At 40.3% G+C, this 22,564-nt stretch overlaps 1 protein-coding gene across 1 annotated transcript; it reads right to left on the minus strand.

Moving 5' to 3' along the window:
* Positions 1-1,194: 1,194 nt before the first annotated feature.
* On the minus strand, positions 1,195-8,094 carry LOC143616992 (uncharacterized). Its single transcript, XM_077089672.1, has 13 exons — positions 7,970-8,094; positions 7,109-7,204; positions 5,673-5,756; positions 5,531-5,605; positions 5,350-5,430; positions 5,151-5,290; positions 4,045-4,221; positions 3,781-3,949; positions 3,629-3,712; positions 3,451-3,550; positions 2,534-2,709; positions 2,252-2,451; positions 1,195-1,362 (listed from the first exon to the last, which is right to left on the minus strand). Exons 1-12 carry the CDS (start codon positions 8,090-8,092, stop codon positions 2,269-2,271), a joined length of 1,488 nt encoding a protein of 495 aa, XP_076945787.1. The 5' UTR covers positions 8,093-8,094; the 3' UTR covers positions 1,195-1,362; positions 2,252-2,268.
* Positions 8,095-22,564: the final 14,470 nt, after the last annotated feature.

Here is a 22,564-nt window from a genome sequence, read left to right on the forward strand (position 1 = left end):
TTAATACCCCTAGTGCTTAAAACATGATTGGTAGCATTACGATCCAATAGTAGGCGCCATATGAAACTGTTTATTTTAATGGGTAACCACCTGAGCCAGAAGGTAGAGTTTTGTACTTGTTGATCCGCATTATCAAGTTCCCACCGCAGCGATTTAACCGCGTAGTTTGAACACTTACCATCTGACTCCTTCCATAACCAACAATCCGGATTGAAGGAAACAACAACCGAAAAAATAAGCCTGACGTAATTTTGTAACTCAACCTTCCGCTTGGCATTTCCATCTCCATTTCCACTTCATTTCATTCTCAACCCATTCATAACATTCCATTAGCAATATGTCTTTTTTGTTTTTCTAACACGAACAAATATGAAAATAACACGTTTAGCGTAGTTCGCCAACCGATCTATCAAGCCAAAATAAATAGCCCTCGGCTTTTTTTCAGTGTCTTTCTCTTTCTCTCATATTAAATACGCTCTTCTCTGATTACACATGTCTGTCTCTTCATTTAAAACTCACATGTTTATTGAGTCCTAGCCCTCATGTATGAGAGGCTCATTTAGGCTCCTCACCGTTATCGAGTCTTTTCTATTTTTAAGTTTTAACTTTTTTTGGACTTCTATGCATTAATTTCACACTACAAAGCCGAGCTTAGGCTCTTTTAACATACTACACAAGCTCGAGCTTGAAAAAACATATATAAATTAATTAATGAATAATAAACGTTCGAGCTTGAATAAACAACTCACGGGCCAAGCTAGAAAAAGAGTTCGAAACAAACCAAGCCCGAGCTCTCATAAGCCAAAACAAGCCGAGCTCGAACTTATGTAAAAATTAATTTTACATATTATATAAATATAAAGATAAAAACTCTATAATAACTTCTTTGATATAGACACTACCATATAAATATTATTCTAATGGTTTTCTACCATTGTGATGACTAGGATGCCGTCTGTGCTTTTGCAAAAACAAAAAAGTATTAAAAAAAGACAAATAAATTCCTCTCATAAACATAGTCATCAATGATAATTATTTTGACCCGAAAGTAGCAATTGCCAACTGAAATCCTCTTTGTTTTCTTCCTATAATCTTTTGCTATATGACTCAGATAACTCTACATTTTTTATTATTTTTTTCTTGGATTATATATGTATATATTTATCCACTAACTATAGAATAATAAGTTAATAACAAGTTGAATCTAATTTAAATATTACAAAGAATTTTATAAACAATAAGTAAATGACAAAAATGAATATGACAAGACCGTCAAAATCACTTGATAAAATAGTCCACTCTTGAAATAGTTATTTTACTACTTTAGTAGTATGTATTACTATTCATCCACCCGACCTAGAACTACTGTTTGTATTCGACTTCCATAGAAATTTAATATTATTTTAATTACAACCTGAACGTGAGTCTTGCAACAGTTGAATGTACTTTTATTATGTTCTACTACTAATACTTGTACTTGCTATGCTATTATGTCCCATCCTGGCTGAAAACAAAATACAGGCACGCAAAACAAAACAAAACAATACAAAGACGCTGTTGGAGGTAGTGGTGTACAAAAAAACCGGTTTCACCCAAACCGGCAGCTTCAGGACCAGTTCCCTTTAAGATCTACCAAACCGGTTTTAAAATCGGACCGGTTTGGGTTAAAACCGGTTCTAAACCGAACCTAACCGCACTGGACCAGGTCAACCACTCTTGCTCCAAAAACAGTTTCTAAACCAAACCGATTTGGGTCAAACCGACCCAAACCGGTTTTGACCAGACTCTAACCAAACCGGTTCGGTTTGGGAAAAAAACCTGTTTTGTACACCTCCGCATGGGAGGGCGGGCATACGCATACTATGCGATCCTTCGTGGGAACTACCCGTAATAACAAACTTGCAACACGGATCTGTTTATCATAAAGAGATTCGTCGTTCCTGACCCATTGTGTGAAAGTAGGATACTCCAAATTTGGGAGTCAAAAAGTTCTATAAAACGTTGGTAGAAAAAAATGTGAATGAAAGATCCCATCCGTCGCGGGTTCTCAACCTAACCTTAGTACCGAAATGGGTTCTTTACAAGAAAGAATTACTTCTACAAAAGAAGGGTCCATAACTTCTATAGTTCTATTCAAGTTGTTTAAATGTAGAATTATAAGATAAAAAGATAGATCTCTCTTTCTTCGAGAGAAATGAGATTATCACGGATACAAAACATTCAATTAAAAAAATTAACCAAATTTCCTGACTGGCTGAACTCGGATTATTAAATTTTCTTGGCGATCAAAGCGACGTTTCTGGGCGATATATTTGGATTAAAAATTGGTAGCATAACTGCTTCGATTGAGTCGCCTTGTTCTTGAAGGAATAATAACCGATCAAGGAGAATTAGTGTTTCCAAAACCGGACCGAGAGCTGCTCTGAGTGACCAATATGGTCCTATAACTCCCTGCAACATGAATAATAATATCATTATGATCAATTTTATAAATATCATGTGCAAACAGATCAACCAAATCTAATATACATACTACAAATGGTTCGGCCTCCTTCCAAATGCTTGCGAAATCGATATTGTGCGGTTGGTTGAGATTGAGACGATGCAGTCCACTCTGGCAAAACTTTTCGAAAAGTGTACATGTGTCAGCATCTTCTTTGTTTTCACTAGTAGAATCCGGTTTACACGAAAATCCGTTTGTAGCCAATCCTGCAAAATCGAATTTTTAAACCAAACTCACCACTAAATTCTCTTGAAAATTAGCAATTTACATAAATTTGTTTGTTTAATAACAAACGAACGAGCATGAAGAAAAAAAATTGTTTATTTAGTTAAGCGAATGATCATGAACAGTTCTCTTTCATTAATTTAAATTCATTTATGCTCGTCCGTTTGCATTCACTTATGTTCGTTAGTTTGGGTTTATTTAAGTTCATTCTTTTATGTTTGTTAATATATACATTGAAACTTTTAGGCCCCTTACAATTTACTATAGTATAAATGGCCTTTTAAGCCCAACACATTGTTATTCAAGTTTACTTTTAATTCGTTTGCTCAATTATGTCCGTTCGTTTACGCTCGTAAACAGTTCGTTTTTATTAACGAACAAGCATACACCAACATGAATAAGTTCACAAAAAAGAAGACCCCGTTCATTTAATTGTTCATTTTGATTGTTTGTTCGGTTAAAGTTATAAGAGCAAAACACAAACAGGGTCAATACATCTTCGTTACCCTCAATTTATTCAAAATCTACTCAAAACAAATGTTGAAAATTGAATCGAGCTCAATAATTAACTTATCAAGCTTGTATTAAATTACATTTTAACCCTTTATGTGCGCGTATGTATTTACATAATCCATACTACATAGTCAAATAAAGTCAAACGGAGCTAGAAAGTATTGAGTTGATTAATAATATGATATACTTTTATAGAGTAAGAATGCAACCGTTAATCCTAGAACTCTGTTGTTGGCGGCGCAAAGCCTTCCCTTGCCTCCCTATTGTAGGGCTTCCGGTCAACGTCTCTGGAAAATATCTAGAAAGCAACTACAAGAAGACCAAAGTAAAGTAAAGTCAAGTCAAGTCAAATCAGAGTCAAAGTCAAATTAGTATAATGAAACATACCATTTGAAAGGCGGCACGAAAACCATGTAACTCAAAATTATGGAGACCAGCATCTTTTTCCATAACTTTCCATCTATCTGCACTCTGGTATATATGAATTTGATTATTTCGAAATTATGCATTTTCATGAAACAGTAAAGATGTTTAAATACCTGACAAGCAAGATCCCGTGAAGTTCTTCCAAGATATAAACCCGTCGATTTAACACCTTTACTGATAGGAAAACCACATAAGGCGTTATTATCTTCTTCCTCTGATAGCAAGTTATAACAACAGCCAATGCTAACTACAGCTTTAACTTCTTGACTTTCCAAAAATGCCCTTCAAGATATAAGCATCATCTTTTTTAATAATCATTTGACTAGATTGTCAAGCTAACTTAGTATATTTGCAACTTTTCATTTTCATGGTCTTACCGGAGCATAGTTACAGACAGATCTCCACAAGCATGAAGACCGGTGAGAAGCATAGGACACGTGTCGGCTGTTGATTGTTTGTGTTCATCGTTCGAGTTAATCAATGTTTTCAACATGTCTGAGGAGAGGACAAGGCATGTAACTGTTTTGGGAATTGTTACACCTTTTCCTCCTAAACTAACAAAAGTTGCATATGATTACCATCTTGTGTTAATATAGATTTAATATAAGTTATAATTTAAGGATAATGTATGTGTAGAGTGAAGATCACCCAAGTAAGTAACTTTATGTAACTACATGCTTTACAGGCCACCAAAGTATGTACTCCGTTTCTCTTTACCAAATTGAGCAAAAAAAACATGTTTGGCCCTTGTAAACGATGCAGTCAATATCGCTGATATATCGGTAATCGGTCCCTTGGTAAAATATCGGTCCCAATACTATCGGCGATAATAACCGATATTTGACCAATATATCACTAATTTTCCCGATGTCAGTTTTTGAAGTCTTAATTGTCAAATTCCACTTGCTACATGTTTTGTAAGTTGCAAAAGGTTAATTTGTTGATAGTAGGAGAGTATACTGATTGTTAGTGTTAAATTGCTATATATATAAATTCTGCATGATATTAAAATTACCGAAATTTCACCGCGATAACCGATATCTCAAATATGGTTCCTTGACCGATATCTGATATTTTTCCGCATTAACTGCATAGATTGTAAATGACAAAAACACCCTATTTTCTTTGCATCAAACAGTTGCATTTTCATAGATTGATACAAGGGTATTTTCATCTTTTGAGAATCATTACGGCATTTTTGTCATCAGATTAATTAGTACCAAATAGAGCAAAAAACATGTCAAGCTATTGTAAATAACAAAAACAACCTATTCTCTTTGAACCAAATAGTTGCAATTTCAAAAATCGATACAAGTGTAGTTTGTCTTTTAAGAATGACAACGGCATTTTCGTCACCAAACCTTTTTTCTGCCATATTTGGTTTAAACAAAACTGGAGATACATTAGGTGGCATATAAAGTAGTTTCAATATACGAATAGGCACCGCATGCATTATCCCTACATTTATTATCTTATAAAATACCTAGATTTACGCATCTTGGCTTCATAATGTTTCTTAATCCGCTCTGCACGCTCATGCGTGACCCTTCCATGATGAGAAGAAGCATCAATTGCAATTACAGATAGTTGGTACTCGAAAGAGAGTACTTGTGACAGATAACCCTACGCAAGTGTAAGTCAGAAAGCGTAAATCATAAATTTAAAAAACAATATTAGTTTACCTGGCCTGCACCTAAGTCTATTACTGTATTAGTTTCAACATCTCTTGCTACTGAACTAACAACAGCTGCAAGAGCTTCTATCTGTACAAAAAATATTACAAAAAAGTTCAAATCCAGTGTTTAATGATATTAAATTATTAATCATCCATAACTAATAAAATAAAATGCATGTGTTGCTTACTTCATGTCTTTTCTTCTGATTCATGCCTTGGGTTATAACACTATTAAGCAAAGCCACCTGCATATTTGGTAAGACCTGCAAAAAATTAAAGAGTAAATTATCACTCATATATTTTTAATTCTTACATAATTAAATACAATACCTTCTTCAAATCTGCCTGCTCACGAGGAAATGCAAGAGAACTCAAGGTAGTTATAAACTGTTTCAAGGAACAAGGCCAGTGTTCCTGTAACCATGTGCAAAAATAAAGCAATTATAGTTATTAATACTGAAGTTTCTAAAATATTAATCAACCTTAAACACAACACAGTATTCATAAATTAGTAAATTTTAGCATACATTATAAAAGATTTGAAAACAATTAGAGATCAAATGCAGGTGCCAACTAGAATAATTGCTGGTCAAATTAACAGTTTTAAAATATGTAAGATTTCAACCACATGTAGCAGATAAAGGTTTGAAAAACATTGTAATCTGAATACCAGTAAACTATGTAACATTTAGAGTGGGTTTGGCTTGCAGAATTTGTTGGAATTGGATGTAATTCCATTAAATTCCTTCTTAAAAGAATTCAAGAATCCTTCTAAAATGGAACAAAAGTAAATGGAATCTCTGACCAATTCTCCAAATTCCAATTCCTTTGAAAAATTACAATTGCTTCGAAAAGATTCTGTGAACCAAACGAGCCCTAACAGTGTTGTAAAATCGGAATTAGTTGGCAGCTAGTCGCTAATCGGTGGGTTACTGATTAACTTTTTGCTAATCGGTGTCATTAGTTGGTAGTCGGTCAAATCAGTAAAAAATCGGCCCAAACTCAGTCAAAATCAGTCTAAACTCGGCCAACTCAGTCAAAAATCGGACCTTTTTTCTAATTTTATTTATTTTCTGAAAGCCAATCGAACCTAGGTTTTCTCATTGATATGTTATGTTTAAGTTTAATTGATTACGTTTGAAGTATTTATGTGGACAATTATATGTAACTTTCCAAAATTACATATAAAATTCCAATCCAATTAATCGCTACTCAGTGCACCACCACCCGACTAACGAGTTCTATCAAAGTGATAAGTGATAAGTGCCAGCTATAATAATTGCTTTTTTAAATTCCTAATTAACTGTTTTAAAATAAGTATGAGTGTCCATCTATTTAATCAGTAAAATTGCACCAATAGGTAGCCGATAACAGTCTAAAAAACATCATAATCTAATTACCAGTAATTATAGAGGTGTAATGTAAACGAGCCAAGCCAGGCCCGATCTCAACTAGGCTCGAGATCAGCTCGTTTTGACTTATGAGAGCTTGATCTCAGCTCGTTTCGAGCTATTTTTCTAAATCGCAAGCTTGGCTCGCGAGAAGTTTTTTCAAGCTCAGGCACGGCTCAATCTCGTGTAGTACTTTAAACAAGCCAAAGCTCGGCTCGAGCTCGGCTGTGCAGTGAGAATTTAATGCATAGAAGTCTAAAAGAGGTAAAACTTTAAAACACACAAGACTCGATGAGCCTAAATGAGCTTCCCATACAAGGCTCAAACTCGGGCACGATAACTAAACAAGCTTTATTTGATAATAATAATAACAACCTGAACAAATCCAGATGGAATTTGAATAAGATTCTCGATCGGTTCATCGCGAAGACAATCAATCCATTCTCTATCAACAGCTTCCCACAGTCTATGCTGTAAGTGTTAGCATCACATCGTTAGAAACATACAATATACTAACTATTATCATTATTATACTGCTTTTGAACTAGAGTAATTATTATTATTATTATTATTATTATTATTATTATTATTATTATTATTATTATTGTCACTCTACTTCATTTTTTGTAGTGTAGTTACTCTAGCTCAAAGCAGATAAGTAATAATAATAACTTATTAATAATAATAAGAATTATTATTATTTATAATAATAATAATCATTCTTCTTCTTCTTATTATTATTATTATTATCGTCACTCTACTTCATTTTTTGTAGTGTAGTTACTATAGCTCAAAGCTGATAAGTAATAATAATAAATTAATAATAATTACTATACTTGCACTAATTATTATTATTATTATGATTATTATTATTATTATTATTATCATCATCACTCTACTTCATTTTTTGTAGTGTAGTTACTATAGCTCAAAGCTGATAAGTAATAATAATAATAATTACTATTCTGTTTTTTAACTAGAGTAATTATTATTATTATTATCACTCTACTTCATTTACAGTGTAGTTACTCTAGCTCAAAGCTGATAACTTATAATAATAAATTAATAATAATAATTACTATACATGTACAAAAACATGATAATTAGTTATAGGTTTATAATAACACGAAGCATTTAATCGTTAACTTCCGTTAAGAACAGAAGTTAATTAAGTTGCACGCTAATTAATATTGAAATTGAACAGTAACGGCAAAATAACGGACGGAGTTGAAGTACCGTTAGAAAATTAACGACGTGAGACTGCCAGAAGAAGCTGGAAGGTTTGATGAAATGAATAATGGCGCGAATCCATTCTAGGGTTTCAGTTGCAGTGGCGCATGAGTACTTGCAGTCTGCCATTGATAGTGGTGGTTGAGAAGATTGGAGTTAATAATATTATTGGGCTTAAGTGGGCTCATAGGGAGGTATTGGGTTAGCCCAATAAGTTATTGTCTTTCTTAATGGGACGTATTTGAAAGGGTAAGAAGTAGAGGTGCACAAAACACCCCGTTCGGAATCCGACCCAGAACCGGTTTCTACCGTACCCAGCCCGGGTACGACCTGGCCGGTATTGGGTTTCTCTCTGGACATGTACCCGGAACGGGACCCAGCCCCGACCCGATGGAAGGCCAGAATCGGTTCCGCCTGTACCCGGTCAAAACCCGACCCCACCCTACCCAAAACCTGGAAAAAACCTGGTTAAATACCCGACTATAACTGGAAACGGTTCCTACCCGACCTGGTTTTGAATTTTATTGACCATACTTGAAGCTGGTTCCTACCCGGTTCCGGTTCCGGTTCCGGTTCCTTAAAGATATTCGATTTGTGCACCTCTACTGAGAAGTAGAGGTGTACAACCCCGATTTTTCTCAAACCTGTTCGGTTTAAAAAAACTGGTTTAAGAGCATGAAAGTTCAAACTGGTAAGAACCGATTTAAAACCGGTTTGGTAGTTTCAAAAAAGGAAATCGGTAATAGAACCAGGGGGCTGGGTCGGTTTGGCTGAAACCGGTTTTTTGATCAAACCGTTTAGGGTCGGATTGTAGTGAACCGGTTCCAAACTGTTATGTTGTACAACTCTACTGAGAACCATAAGCCCATTTGTAATATATAAAATGTATTTTTATAAAAGTGTTGATTTGAAATCTTTCACTCCCTCACAATCACCGTTACCATTGTCATCAACACCTCTGCTACATTCTGTCTCTGCTACCACGGCCATCACTGCACCCTCGTCGTTGCTACCACCACCAACATCATTTTCGTTGCCACTGCTACCACCGCATTTCAACATTTTTAGCAAGTTAAACATCAAACTTTGAATCTTTTGTCAACTAAATGCATCACAAAATTCAAAACCTTAGATGAAATTTCATTTTATTTAAGGTTTCATGAAGCACGTACAAAAGAATAGGAAATACACAACCTATGGGATGTTTACATGTTGTGACCCCATATCACTTTGGTGTACCTCTTTCATGTTTATACATATATGTCACATTCATAAATATATAACAAGTATCAGGTTCTGCTCAACGTACTCGGGGGTCTAAAACAAACTAAAATATTTAAACCTTTTTTTAATGCATATAATACTAGAAAGTATCCAAAAATTATGAAATATAAATGAATGAAGTGATAATAAATATGAAATAAATACTTCTCTTTAGCTTGTGCTCTATCAGTAAGTTACTAATTCTAAATAATGTTTATGTTTAAAAAATCCATAATATGTATCCCGTATAAGTTGAAAAGGTGAAGAAGGTACATGTACATTGTAGTACACAATAAGTTGAAAAGGTCAAAGAAGGTACATGCACACAATGAGTTAATTACAAATGTGTTGATTTAACAAACCATATCAGCCCACCATTATTCCAAAGCTGTTTAGTGTTTACCCCAAAAGAAAAAATTATAAAAACCCTTGTATATTACCTTTCTATATCTCATTAATTTTACATATACAAACTAGCTTCAAAATACCATACATATACATTTTTGAAATATATTTTTATTTTATGATGATTTTAATCTTGTTAATACATCTCAATTTGTTATCAGCGACTCCATGTTATAAATTGATCGACCTACAACTGGGATTCTTTCACTCTCTAAACCAGATGAATTGGCTTCAAGATTATCCGTTAAATGATCAATACTCTCAGAAATGACTGAATTTGGTGATTGCAAATCATCGATCTCTAAAACAAAAATAAAAAGCGTCCATTTTGATTTTGGTGTTTGATCTTATAGTCTGTTTTCTTAAAATACTGAACAATCTTCTAAAAACAGTTATAGACTTTTCAAACCCATGTATCTATACCATTAGTATTTGCCACAAGGTATCACGTTATGCATTGCAAAAACGAGCACCTTTCCATCTTCATAAGCACAAGATGCGCGTAATATTTATATATCTTATTATACATGTCTTGAGATATATAAAATCTGGCTCAATAAAAAAAATACATAGATAAAAAAAATCAAGTTCATTATAAATAATATAAAAATATAGTTACATTTATAGGTTTCAAGAAAATTTTAAAATATAAATAATGCCACCATTTGATGTGGTTTAATTTCAAAATGATGTCGAGGTTTCGATTAGTGTGGTTAATGATGGCAAAGATGATTTACTTTTAAAATGGTGATAAGAAGTTTGATTCCTATTAAAGATAGTTTGTAAAATAATTAATTGAAAGTCTTCATATTTACAAAAATAAAAAGTTTTCAAAGAACATGTACCCACATCAAAATGTACCATTTTCAACATGTATTAACTTTTAGCACAATTTGGTTTCCTGAAAAGAAAAAGAAATGAAATAAATAAAGTGTACTATTAATAATATACTGGCATTGATGCAGAGGTGACCAGAGCAGAGCAGAGCACAGGGAAGATAACATGCTGCTGTCTAGTTCTTCCATATCATAAAAAGACGCCAAAATCAACAAGTGAGATTCAAACAAACAAAACAATAAACTAGATATTTACATTCATATCAAAAACCCTAAATTGATAAAACCATCCTCATTAATCTGTGTAATGAAAACTAAATAACACTAGGTGATGACCATTATATAACTGAAAAAAAAAAACAAGATAGATCTTAATTCGGAAACAGGTAATATCTTCGATTATAACCGAACCTGTTAATTAAGTAATCTATTAACCAACAGCATATTAAAACACCATCAAACGGCCGTTCACAAAACAATCAGGCGAACGTTTTAACCAAAAAAGTCAAACTTTAAAAATTATTGGTTAGAAGATTCAAAACGACAGCATGAACAACATTCAGACGGTTATTTTGATAATAGCAGTCAAACTATGAATATTATTAATATCTGGACGACTCTACTCTTCTGACAATAGACGGCAAAACTTTAAAAAACTTCTGATCAAAACAGTCGTCCGAACTCTTTCTGAAGGCTATTTATAACGGCATGGAATTAAACGTCAGGCACAAGCAATGTGTGCAAATATTAACCAACATATATGTATATATGATATAATATATATGCTGGTTAATAGATTATACCTAATTAACGTATTCGATTATAATCGAAAGATATTACTAGTTTCTTAACTAAGACTGATCTTTTTTTACTCTTATTATTCATCGGTTGATTTTTACTTCCTCTATTACCATTACCATTATTATTACTCGAGCCTTCGCTCTTCTGAGACGAAGAAAACAAAGGAAACCCCCTAAGCGAACAAACCGGAACATTAAGCACCGGAGTAATCCTAAGATTACTCGAATACGACCTCTCCACCCGATGCTTCAACCTAGGCCCCCCATTAAAACTACTCGGACTACTCGAACTCCGTTCCAAACTGTGGAACACGATTTTCCCTGACGAGTTCATCCGCGGACTCTCGGTTGAGACTCCAACTCCTCCACGTGTCGACCCGTCACTCGACAGCGTCCTCGTCTTCACCAGCTTCACCCTCGGCTGATTTTTTTTATTCGTATTCGTATTTGTATTCGTGTTATTCTCAAGCGATAACCGAGGAAGCTCACCAGAAGAAGACGAAGATAACGAGTGACGTGACGTCACCACCACCGTTTCATGTTCATCCTCATGTTCATTATCTGTTTCTGTTACGTTAACGTTAACGTTAAGTAACGGAAGGTTAACAGACGAACATTCTGTTGACGGTTTTGCCGTTCCGTACAGAAAGTGCTTGATGGATTTCATGGCACTCTTTCCGTTCTCGTTTCCGATTCCGTTTGCGTTCCTGTTTCCATTGCTGGTGGTGTTATGATAGAGTTTTTTTAGACCGAGAAGCTCTTTCCATTTACTTGACGAAGAGCACGTAGGTGTCTTCGGAGAGTGTAAATACGAGTCAGCAACGGCAGAGATGTCTTTAAGTAACGGAGTAGGCTCTGGCCTGACGGAGAAGAGTTTGCCGTCGGAGAAGAGTTGGTCTGCCGGGAGGATGTTGACCGGTTGTTCTAGTTGAAACTCGAAGTCAATAATATCTTGTTGTGGATCTGATGATGGTAGATCTAAGAGATTGGTGGTGGTGGTGGTGGTGGTGGTGCAATTATTATTATTATTGTTATTATTATGGTGGTGCATTTTAGGAATGGAGTGAGATAAAAGAAGAAGAGGTTGTTTATACAGGAGGAAGTAGTCTTCTGAAGGAAACGTTGAGTAGGGGTGAAGGGATAATAATAATAATAATAATAATAATAATAATAATAATAATAATAAGGTTAATTGGATTTTAATAATCTCTGTTAACTGGTATTGGCCGATAATAATTCATATTCATTTTATCACGACTAGCGGTCCCAAATTTAAAAAAGTTGGCCCTAATGGTCCCCGTTAAAAATAACTTAACGCCGTTATACTTTTTTCCCGAATTTCAAACTAATATTTAGGGTTTTTGATCGGAAGGAGGATACGAGTCGATTGATGTAAAACTTATATAATAATAATAATATTTTTGCTTCAAAACGACGAACAATGCTTCAATTCGGGTGTTAGAACTTACAATTAACAAAAATCAAGTCGTCTGGATCACCGTTTCGAGCTAAGTTTTATATCAATCGACTCGTATCCTCCTTCCGATCAAAAGCCCTAAAACATTAGTTTGAAATTCGGAAAAAAGTATAACGGCGTTAAGTCATTTTAACGGTGGACCATTGGGGGACAACTTTTTTAAATTCGAGACCGCCAGTGGTAATAAAATGAATAGGGATTATTATCGGCCGATACCAGTCAATAGGGATTATTAAAATCCAATAAACCTAATAATAATAAGAAGAAGAACAACAACTAGTATTTACATTCATGCGTTGCGGTGGAGGTGGAAAACTGTGCATTTACATACCCACTCCACTTGAAAGCATGAAGTTACCACCACCATTGCTTTCGTTTGCTATTCCCTCTTCTGTATCCAGTAACTAACGTTAATAATTAAGCAAATTGAACAAAAAGTAGATGTAAAAATGTTGAACCACACACGCTCATTGCATCGTGTTAACACACAAAATTAGACCGAAACATAAAATATAGAAAAAAATAACTAAGCCAACTAAAAATCTACACGTTGCGATGGGGCTATTAAACGAGAAAATAGACATAAAAACGTTCAACCGCACACATGCGTTGCAGGCTTTAACTCGTTAAATTCAAACATAAATGTTAAATAAAAAATTTGTAAAAAATGAAAAGTATAGGACACCAAAATTAAAAGGGAAAAAATATTGACGCCTAAAACTAAAATATATTTTGTGACATATTTATAAACTATATATAAGTGTATGGACCAAAAGTAAAAAAATAAAAGTTATATGAAGAAACATGAAATGAATCTGACCTGATCCAAGACGATGTTCCTCGGTGTTCGAGATAAACGAACCACGACTTCATCTTCTTCTCCGGTAGTTCGAGATCTGCAATGGTTTTTGGGGGTGTGGAGGTGACTGCTAAGAAATCTCCAGGATCTCTTGTTTACAGACACAAAAATGGTTATGGTGGTGGCTCTTATTGAGAACAACAACCCTTAATAAGGAGGTGGAGACCTCCTTATATAGGAAGCCTCATGGCCACTATCATGGTACCCTAATGGGCCTAGCCCAGTTAGGGTTACCTTCACAAAACCCCCTCAGCCCAATAATATTGTATTAGTCCATATAATAAAATAAGCCAGACATAATAAATTAAGGTCGTAAGCCGGGTTTAGTACCATACCCCTACAAGCCCCCCAAGTCAGTGTTGCTCCTAGGCGTGCAAGCGTTTAGGTGGAGCGCTGGACTTCATAAGGTGTGTTAGGATATGAGGCGGTTTTTTCCCCTTTCTTCGGCCTTGTCTTTATTGTCTTTGAGTTTTGAGAGATTTTCTCCATGATGGTGACATGTTGTGATCCTTATGATAATAATGGTGCACTGGCATGAATAAGATATAGCACGCATCATAACAATAGTGGCGCGGGGCCTGATAAAAGATAGAGTGCGCATCTCGATAATAATGTAATGCAACTTGCGCGCGAGGCAGCTTACGAGCTATAAAAATAATGAAGCTTGCGCGCGAGGCGACTTACGAGCAATAAAATAATGAAGCATGCGCGAGTTGCGGCTTATGAGCTATAATATGATGATAATGACTGGCCCACAAGGGATGACTATCCCAACTTGTTTTCAAAATAATAATGGAGGCACAAACGGCCAGATAATAATAATGTCATAGGTGCTTGTGCGACTCGTAGCCGATCCTGCAAAAACATATCAACTAAAAGTGGATGTGTTACAAGGTTCCCAACCTCGGGCAAATTATGAGGTGTGTCCAACCTACGTTGGCGCGTGGCCGTTTGGGATATTATTAGGCTCCCGACCTTTATGTTTGGCGCGTGGCCGCAGATGCTGGAGCTTTCATGAGGTTGCAGAGGCGACTTACGTTGTTTTGATCCACTGACTTGCATTAGTGACCTGCGAATGTTCATAGGTGACCCGCGGCGTTCATAATGATCCGCGGTGATCGGTGTTCGTCTAACGGAGGTGCGCGCATGCATGGAGGCGGAGTGGTGATCCAAGGTCGCGTATGCATGGCGGCGGAGTGGTGATCCGCGGGCGCGCATGCATAGCGGCTGAAAGTTGAGCGCGCATGCTGGCGGAGAGTTAAGCGCGCATGTATGGCGGCGAGTTGAGCGCGCATGTATGGCGGCGAGTTGAACGCGCATGCATTGCGAAGAGTTGAGCACGCATGTTGGCGGCGAGTTGAGCGCGCATGCATGGCGAAGAGTTGAGCGCGCATGTATGGCGGCGAGTTGAGCGCGTATGCATAGCGAATAGTTGAGCGCGCATGTATGGCGGCGAGTTGAGCGCGCCGCATGCACGGCGAAAGGTTGCGTGCGCATGCATGGCGTTGGAATCTTTCATAGGTGGTGGAATGTGATACGAGACTGCGCGCAAGCATCATGGCGGTGCGCATGTAGAGTGGCGGAAGGGTTGATCTGCGACTGCGGTGGCAGAATGTTGATCCGCGGTGTTGATACGTGGGGGGCTTGTATTTCACCCTGCTATAGTGGCGCTGTTGGTATGCTAGTGTGTATGTGATCCGCGGTGGCGGGTGTTAATCCGCTGTGCCTGTTTTTGTCCGCCTACGCGCATGAGAAAGCGGTTGACACGCCGTGAACGGAATACAAATAACAAGCATGGTGGTCTTCGTGATGGCGGCCTTCATGTCTTCCCGCTTGAACAGTGATGCGGATGCAAGATACCAAATTTTTGGAGGCGCCCATCCATAATGACGCGATGTTGTTCCGCAACGGCGCCCACGCATGTAGTGCAGTGTTCTTTTGTGACGTGATTGCGTAGTGGTGATCCGCAAGTATGATGGCGGTGTGTTGTTTAGCGATGCGCATGCACGGTGGCGAGGTGTTGGATCGCGGTGGTGCGGTGCTCGGCGCCAGCGCGCATGCGTGATGGCGCGCTGCTGCTTCATAGCGGTGGAACTCATGCATGGTGGCATGCACCATGGCGGCCAAATGGTTATCCGCGGTGGCGTGTACGCGTGGTGGCGCAATGACATTACCCGGTGGCGAGATTCACTTGTCGTGGTGCGCATGAATGTTAGCATTGTATTGAACCACGGCGAGCGCATGCGCGGTGGCGGAGAGTTGTGCCACGGTGATCATCACAACTTGCGGCTTGCTTGCCGGAGCAGGAGGCGGCGTGGACTCTAATAGCCCGCCATGTTTTTGTTTTTTCCGGTGATAGGTTTTTCAATGAAATTCTTGGATGATGATAAGAAAATTGGAAACTGGACCCACCGGGTATTTAGGATCCTACCTCCACTAGTCCCCCTAGTCCAGTGCTGCTCCTGGGCGTGCAAGCGGTTAGTTGGAGTTCTGGACTTATTAGGAGTGCTTGTACAGTTTTTTGGACCCGGTGCTTCCCAAATGTACCTTTTTGCATATGTATACTTTGCTTCGGGTTATAAGAGGTTTAATCATGATGGCGTGTTGAGCGGAGCGGAGCCGCGTTCGGTCTTGTATTCGGCGCAAAGCCGTATGGGTTTATGAGGATTCGCAACCTTTAAGTTTGGCGCGCGGCCGATGGCCATATGGGTTTATGAGGATTCCCAACCTTTAAGTTTGGCGCGTGGCCTTATGGGTGTATGAGGATTCCCAACCTTTAAGTTTGGCGCGTGGCCTTATGGGTTTATGAGGATTCCCAACCTTTAAGTTTGGCGCGTAGCCGTATGGGTTTATAAGGATTCCCAACCTTTAAATATGGCGTGTAGCCGTATGGGTTTATGAGGATTCCCAACCTTTAAGTTTGGCGCATGGCCGTATGGGTTTATGAGGATTCCCAACCTTTAAGTTTGGCGCGTGGCCTTATGGGTTTATGAGGATTCCCAACCTTTAAGTTTGGCGCGTGGCCGTATGGGTTTATGAGGATTCCCAACCTTAAAGTTTGACGCGTGGCCTTATGGGTTTATGAGGATTCCCAACCTTTAAGTTTGGCGCGTAGCCGTATGGGTTTATAAGGATTCCCAACCTTTAAATATGGCGTGTAGCCGTATGGGTTTATGAGGATTCCCAACCTTTAAGTTTGGCGCATGGCCGTATGGGTTTATGAGGATTCCCAACCTTTAAGTTTGGCGCGTGGCCTTATGGGTTTATGAGGATTCCCAACCTTTAAGTTTGGCGCATGGCCGTATGGGTTTATGAGGATTCCTAACCTTTAAGTTTGGCGTGTGGCCTTATGGGTTTATGAGGATTCCCAACCTTTAAGTTTGGCGCGTAGCCGTATGGGTTTATAAGGATTCCCAACCTTTAAATATGGCGTGTAGCCGTATGGGTTTATGAGGATTCCCAACCTTTAAGTTTGGCGCATGGCCGTATGGGTTTATGAGGATTCCCAACCTTTAAGTTTGGCGCGTGGCCTTATGGGTTTATGAGGATTCCCAACTTTTAAGTTTGGCGCGTGGCCGTATGGGTTTATGAGGATTCCCAACCTTTAAGTTTGGCGCGTGGCCTTATGGGTTTATGAGGATTCCCAACCTTTAAGTTTGGCGCGTGGCCGTATGGGTTTATGAGGATTCCCAACCTTTAAGTTTGGCGCGTGGCCTTATGGGTTTATGAGGATTCCCAACCTTTAAGTTTGGCGCGTGGCCTTATGGGTTTATGAGGATTCCCAACCTTTAAGTTTGGCGCGTAGCCGTATGGGTTTATAAGGATTCCCAACCTTTAAATATGGCGTGTAGCCGTATGGGTTTATGAGGATTCCCAACCTTTAAGTTTGGCGTGTATTGAGGACCCGCGGATGCGCATACATGGCAGCAGAATGCTGATTCGCGGCGCGCATGCATGGCGGCATACTAAGGATCCGCGGATGAGCATACATGGCAGCAGAATGCTGATTCACGGCGCGCAAGCATGGCAGCGTAGTAAGGATTCGCGGGGTGCGCATGCATGGCAGCGTATTGAGTACCCGCGGATGCGCATACATGGCAGCAGAATGCTGATTCACGGCGTGCAAGCATGTCGACATACTAAGGATCCGCGGATGCGCATACATGGCGGCGGAATGGTGACCCGCTGGCGAGCATGCATGGCAGCGTATTGAGGACCCGCGGATGCGCATACATGGCAGCAGAATGCTGATTCACGGCGCGCAAGCATGGCAGCGTAGTAAGGATTCGCTGGTGCGCATGCATGGCAGCGTATTGAGGACCCGCGGATGCGCATACATGGCAGCAGAATGCTGATTCGCGGCGCGCATGCATGGCGGCATACTTAGGATCCGCGGATGCGCATACATGGCAGCAGAATGTTGATTTACGGCGCGCAAGCATGGCAGCGTAGTAAGGATTCGCGGGTGCGCATGCATGGCAGCGTATTGAGGACCCGCGGATGCGCATACATGGCAGCAGAATGGTGATCCACGGCGCGCAAGCATGGCGGCATACTAAGGATCCGCGGATGCGCATACATGGCGGCGGAATGGTGACCCGCTGGCGAGCATGCATGGCAGCGTATTGAGGACCCGCGGATGCGCATACATGGCAGCAGAATGTTGATTCACGGCGCGCATGCATGGCGGCATACTAAGGACCCGCGGATGCGCATACATGGCAGCAGAATGCTGATTCACGGCGCGCAAGCATGGCAGTTTAGTAAGGATTCGCGGGGTGCGCATGCATGGCAGCGTATTGAGGACCCGCGGATGCGCATACATGGCAGCAGAATGCTGATTCGCGGCGCGCATGCATGGCGGCATACTTAGGATCCGCGGATGCGCATACATGGCAGCAGAATGTTGATTTACGGCGCGCAAGCATGGCAGCGTAGTAAGGATTCGCGGGTGCGCATGCATGGCAGCGTATTGAGGACCCGCGGATGCGCATACATGGCAGCAGAATGCTGATCCACGGCGCGCAAGCATGGCGGCATACTAAGGATCCGCGGATGCGCATACATGGCGGCGGAATGGTGACCCCGCTGGCGAGCATGCATGGCAGCGTATTGAGGACCCGCGGAATGCGCATACATGGCAGCAGAATGTTGATTCACGGCGCGCATGCATGGCGGCATACTAAGGACCCGCGGATGCGCATACATGGCAGCAGAATGCTGATTCACGGCGCGCAAGCATGGCAGCGTAGTAAGGATTCGCGGTTGTGCGCATGCATGGCAGCGTATTGAGTACCCGCGGATGCGCATACATGGCAGCAGAATGCTGATTCACGGCGCGCAATCATGTCGACATACTAAGGATCCGCGGATGCGCATACATGGCGGCGGAATGGTGACCCGCTGGCGAGCATGCATGGCAGCGTATTGAGGACCCGCGGATGCGCATACATGGCAGCAGAATGTTGATTCACGGCGCGCATGCATGGCGGCATACTAAGGACCCGCGGATGCGCATACATGGCAGCAGAATGCTGATTCACGGCGCGCAAGCATGGCAGCGTAGTAAGGATTCGCGGGTGCGCATGCATGGCAGCGTATTGTTGACGCGCGGCTGCGCGCATGATGTATGAAGGCGTAGTGCACTATCAGCAGCAGCGCGCAAGCATGTCGGTGGAGTGCAACACGTGCTTGGCGCGCATGCATGGCGGCGGATTGTTCATCTGCGGAAGCACACGCATGGCGGCGTAGAGTTGATCAGCGGGACACGCATGCATGCACGGTGACGCGATGATCCTTAGCTCGCATGCATGGTGACGTATTGTTGAAACCCATCGGCGCACATGAACGGTTGTCGGGTGCTTACCTGCGGAGCTTGCAGGTGACCCGCCTTGGTCAGAGTTTGTTATGTCGGAGCGCGGCGCCCATGAATGGTGTCTTCCAAGCTCATATTGTACTATTTTTGACCCGCATAGGGTCGTCTTCCAACCCGCATGGGGTTTTGATCCGCGGTGCGCATGCATGGCGGCGGAGCGGTTACTCGCGGGCGCGCATGCATTGAGGCGGAGTCTTCTGCGTAAAACCGAGGACATGGAGTCGTCTTCCGACCCCGCATAGTGGTTTCCGCGGGCGCGCATGCATAATGGTGGAATGCTCATCTGCGGGGGGACGCATGCATGCAAGGTGGCGAAGTCTTCCACAGGTGGTGGAGCGTAGATCCGCGGCTGCACGCATGCATGGTGGCGAAGTCTTCATCTTCGCACTGCGCATGCATGGAAGCGGAGACTTGATCTCCGGTGGCGCGCATGCGTGGGGTAGCAGAATCTTGATCCTTCGCAGTGCCCTTGCATGGCGGCGGAGTGGTGATTCGCGGGTGGCGCGCATGCATGGCGGCGAAGTCTTCTGCGCAAAACCAAAGGCACGACCCACATGGTGGGTTTTTGCGGACGCGCATGCATGGCGGCGAAGTCTTCTGCGCAAAACCAAAGGCACGACCCACATGGTGGGTTTTTGCGGACGCGCATGCATGGCGGTGGAGTCTTCTGCGCCAAACCAAAGCACGAAGTCTTTCAACCCACATGTTGGTTTCCGTGGGAGCGCATGCATGGCGGCGAAGTGATGACTCGCGGGCGGTGCATGCATAGCGGCGAAGTGATGACTCGCGGGCGCGCATGCACGGCGTCGGGAGTCTTGTTCGCTGGAGCGCACGTGATGACGGAGTACTGATCTGCGATGGCGCACGTGCGGCCATCTCATTTTTCCGCGATGGCGATGGCGCAGTATATGATGTCTCTTCCATTTTGAGGATGAGAGAAAGTTAGATCTGTGATTTTAAACCTAAAATCCAGATCTATAACCTAGATCTAGATCTTTTTCAGCTTCATTTTGCACAGTCTGGAAGCATCTTTTAGATCTATGGATCTTTTTGAGCTTTAATAGAACAAATCTTGAAGCATCTTTCTGTAAACTTCCAGATCTGGATTTTTGTTGGGAGAAAGAAAATCATAGATCTAGAATAATGGATGAACAGATCTGAGAACCGAGACGAAAATCGAAGGGTAGCTCGTTGCCGGTCCCACGGATGGCGCCAATGAAGAAACATGAAATGAATCTGACCTGATCCAAGACGATGTTCCTCGGTGTTCGAGATAAACGAACCACGACTTCATCTTCTTCTCCGGTAGTTCGAGATCTGCAATGGTTTTTGGGGGGTGTGGAGGTGACTGCTAAGAAATCTCCAGGATCTCTTGTTTACAGACACAAAAATGGTTATGGTGGTGGCTCTTATTGAGAACAACAACCCTTAATAAGGAGGTGGAGACCTCCTTATATAGGGAGCCTCATGGCCACCATCATGGTACCCTAATGGGCCTAGCCCAGTTAGGGTTACCTCCACAAAACCCCCTCAGCCCAATAATAATTGTATTAGTCCATATAATAAAATAAGCCAGACATAATAAATTAAGGTCGTAAGCCAGGTTTAGTACCATACCCCTACATTTATATTAAAAAAATATTACATGGTATAAACTTCCAGAGTGTACAAAAGACTAATGCATATAGTTCTCCCGCTTTTGTTATTATTATATAATAATAATAATAATAATAATAATAATAATAATAATAATAATAATATGAGAGGAATGATGGATGCAATTCCTGGTGAGGTGCCGGTGGAAAGAGGAAGATGGGGTAGCAAAACGATGAGAAAATAATATAAAGGGTTAAGGAGTAGATGCCGGGAGAGGGGTCCACCAGGTGGAAGAGGTGGTGGTGGTAGAATCATATTCTGAAAAACTTGCAGACATGGATGAGATATTTTCGAATATCAAGTTAAATTAAAAATGTTTATTATTATTATTATTATTATTATTAAATTCTATAGTTAAATCTTATTTATACATCCAGAAAATGATGGGTTTGCATCTCACCTTTTTCACATGTTAATAATGACTTAGTTATGAGTGAGATTTTACTAGGTATGGTTATGATTACAGTTATTTATACGTACAGAATGAAGTTCTCTTCTCATTCACGGGTTTAACGGTTAAAAACGTTTTAGTGATATTTGGAAGATGAATTCCTTATAAGAAGGGGCAGGGTGGTGTAAGCGATCATCACTTGATTACTTAGCTCCAACCAGTCAAGTGATGGCTTCTTTCCAATAAATTCTCCTATATTCTTCTCTGTCATGCCTGTCATCATTCTCACGAAAGTCACCTGTTTTGATGGATGTGGTTGGGGCAGTGCTCCATAATCATCAACTGATCGCTTAGCTCCATCAGGGGAGTGCCTCATCCACCCCTAAACTCATCGTATCGGGTGTTCATGGTTGATTTAGGATTTGTCTATTATGTTACGACTTACGAGTGTGCATTCATGCATGTGTTGCTAATAGACATGTGATACATGAATAACAAGTATAAGATACCATGTGTTCATATTGTTGATAGAACTTTAGCTAACAAAACTTTTTGTATGGTTTTGTGTTTGTAAGAAACATAAGGGGGATCGTATTGAGCAAACTAAAAGCGAAATTAGAGAAATGTATATAACCACATGTCATCATGATCGATAGAGACCCTGCTTAGATTAATGCATGTCGAACTTGTTGTCTCGAATACTATTCAGCTACTATGTAGATGATATTTCATAATATCATTAGCAACTGCAATCGAAACGAAGTTTCTCAACAAGACTAGGGTTGCCTTGAATTTATGTGATGTGAAAGATAGTAATTTAGTATCCCACGCTGGATACATACATAAACTATTGTGGGCGATTGCATCGATGCTTGATCAAAAGACACCAAAATACTTTCCTATTTCTCGTATCCTTGTTTTGGTCTATTTTGGGTGAAATTTGATCATTTGTTGTGCGTTCAGCTGTTGTTATTATTATTTTTTTTTTTCATTACTTGAATCAAAACATATTGTTATGTATAAAGAAATGCTTGTGTCT

Source organism: Bidens hawaiensis, unplaced genomic scaffold (genome assembly GCF_021521415.1).
Source record: "Bidens hawaiensis isolate Kalapana, Puna unplaced genomic scaffold, B.hawaiensis_p1.1 tig00050968_1, whole genome shotgun sequence".
Lineage (NCBI taxonomy): Eukaryota > Viridiplantae > Streptophyta > Magnoliopsida > Asterales > Asteraceae > Bidens > Bidens hawaiensis.

Excerpts from the sequence above, each read along its gene's own strand:
- LOC143616992 (XM_077089672.1), bottom strand. The coding sequence starts at position 8,092 with ATGGCAGACTGCAAGTACTCATGCGCCACTGCAACTGAAACCCTAGAA. Across the intron at positions 5,757-7,108 it reads TTCCATCTGGATTTGTTCAG|GAACACTGGCCTTGTTCCTT; the intron begins GTTGTTATTATT and ends ACATGGTTACAG. Across the intron at positions 5,291-5,349 it reads TAGACTTAGGTGCAGGCCAG|GGTTATCTGTCACAAGTACT; the intron begins GTAAACTAATAT and ends ACACTTGCGTAG.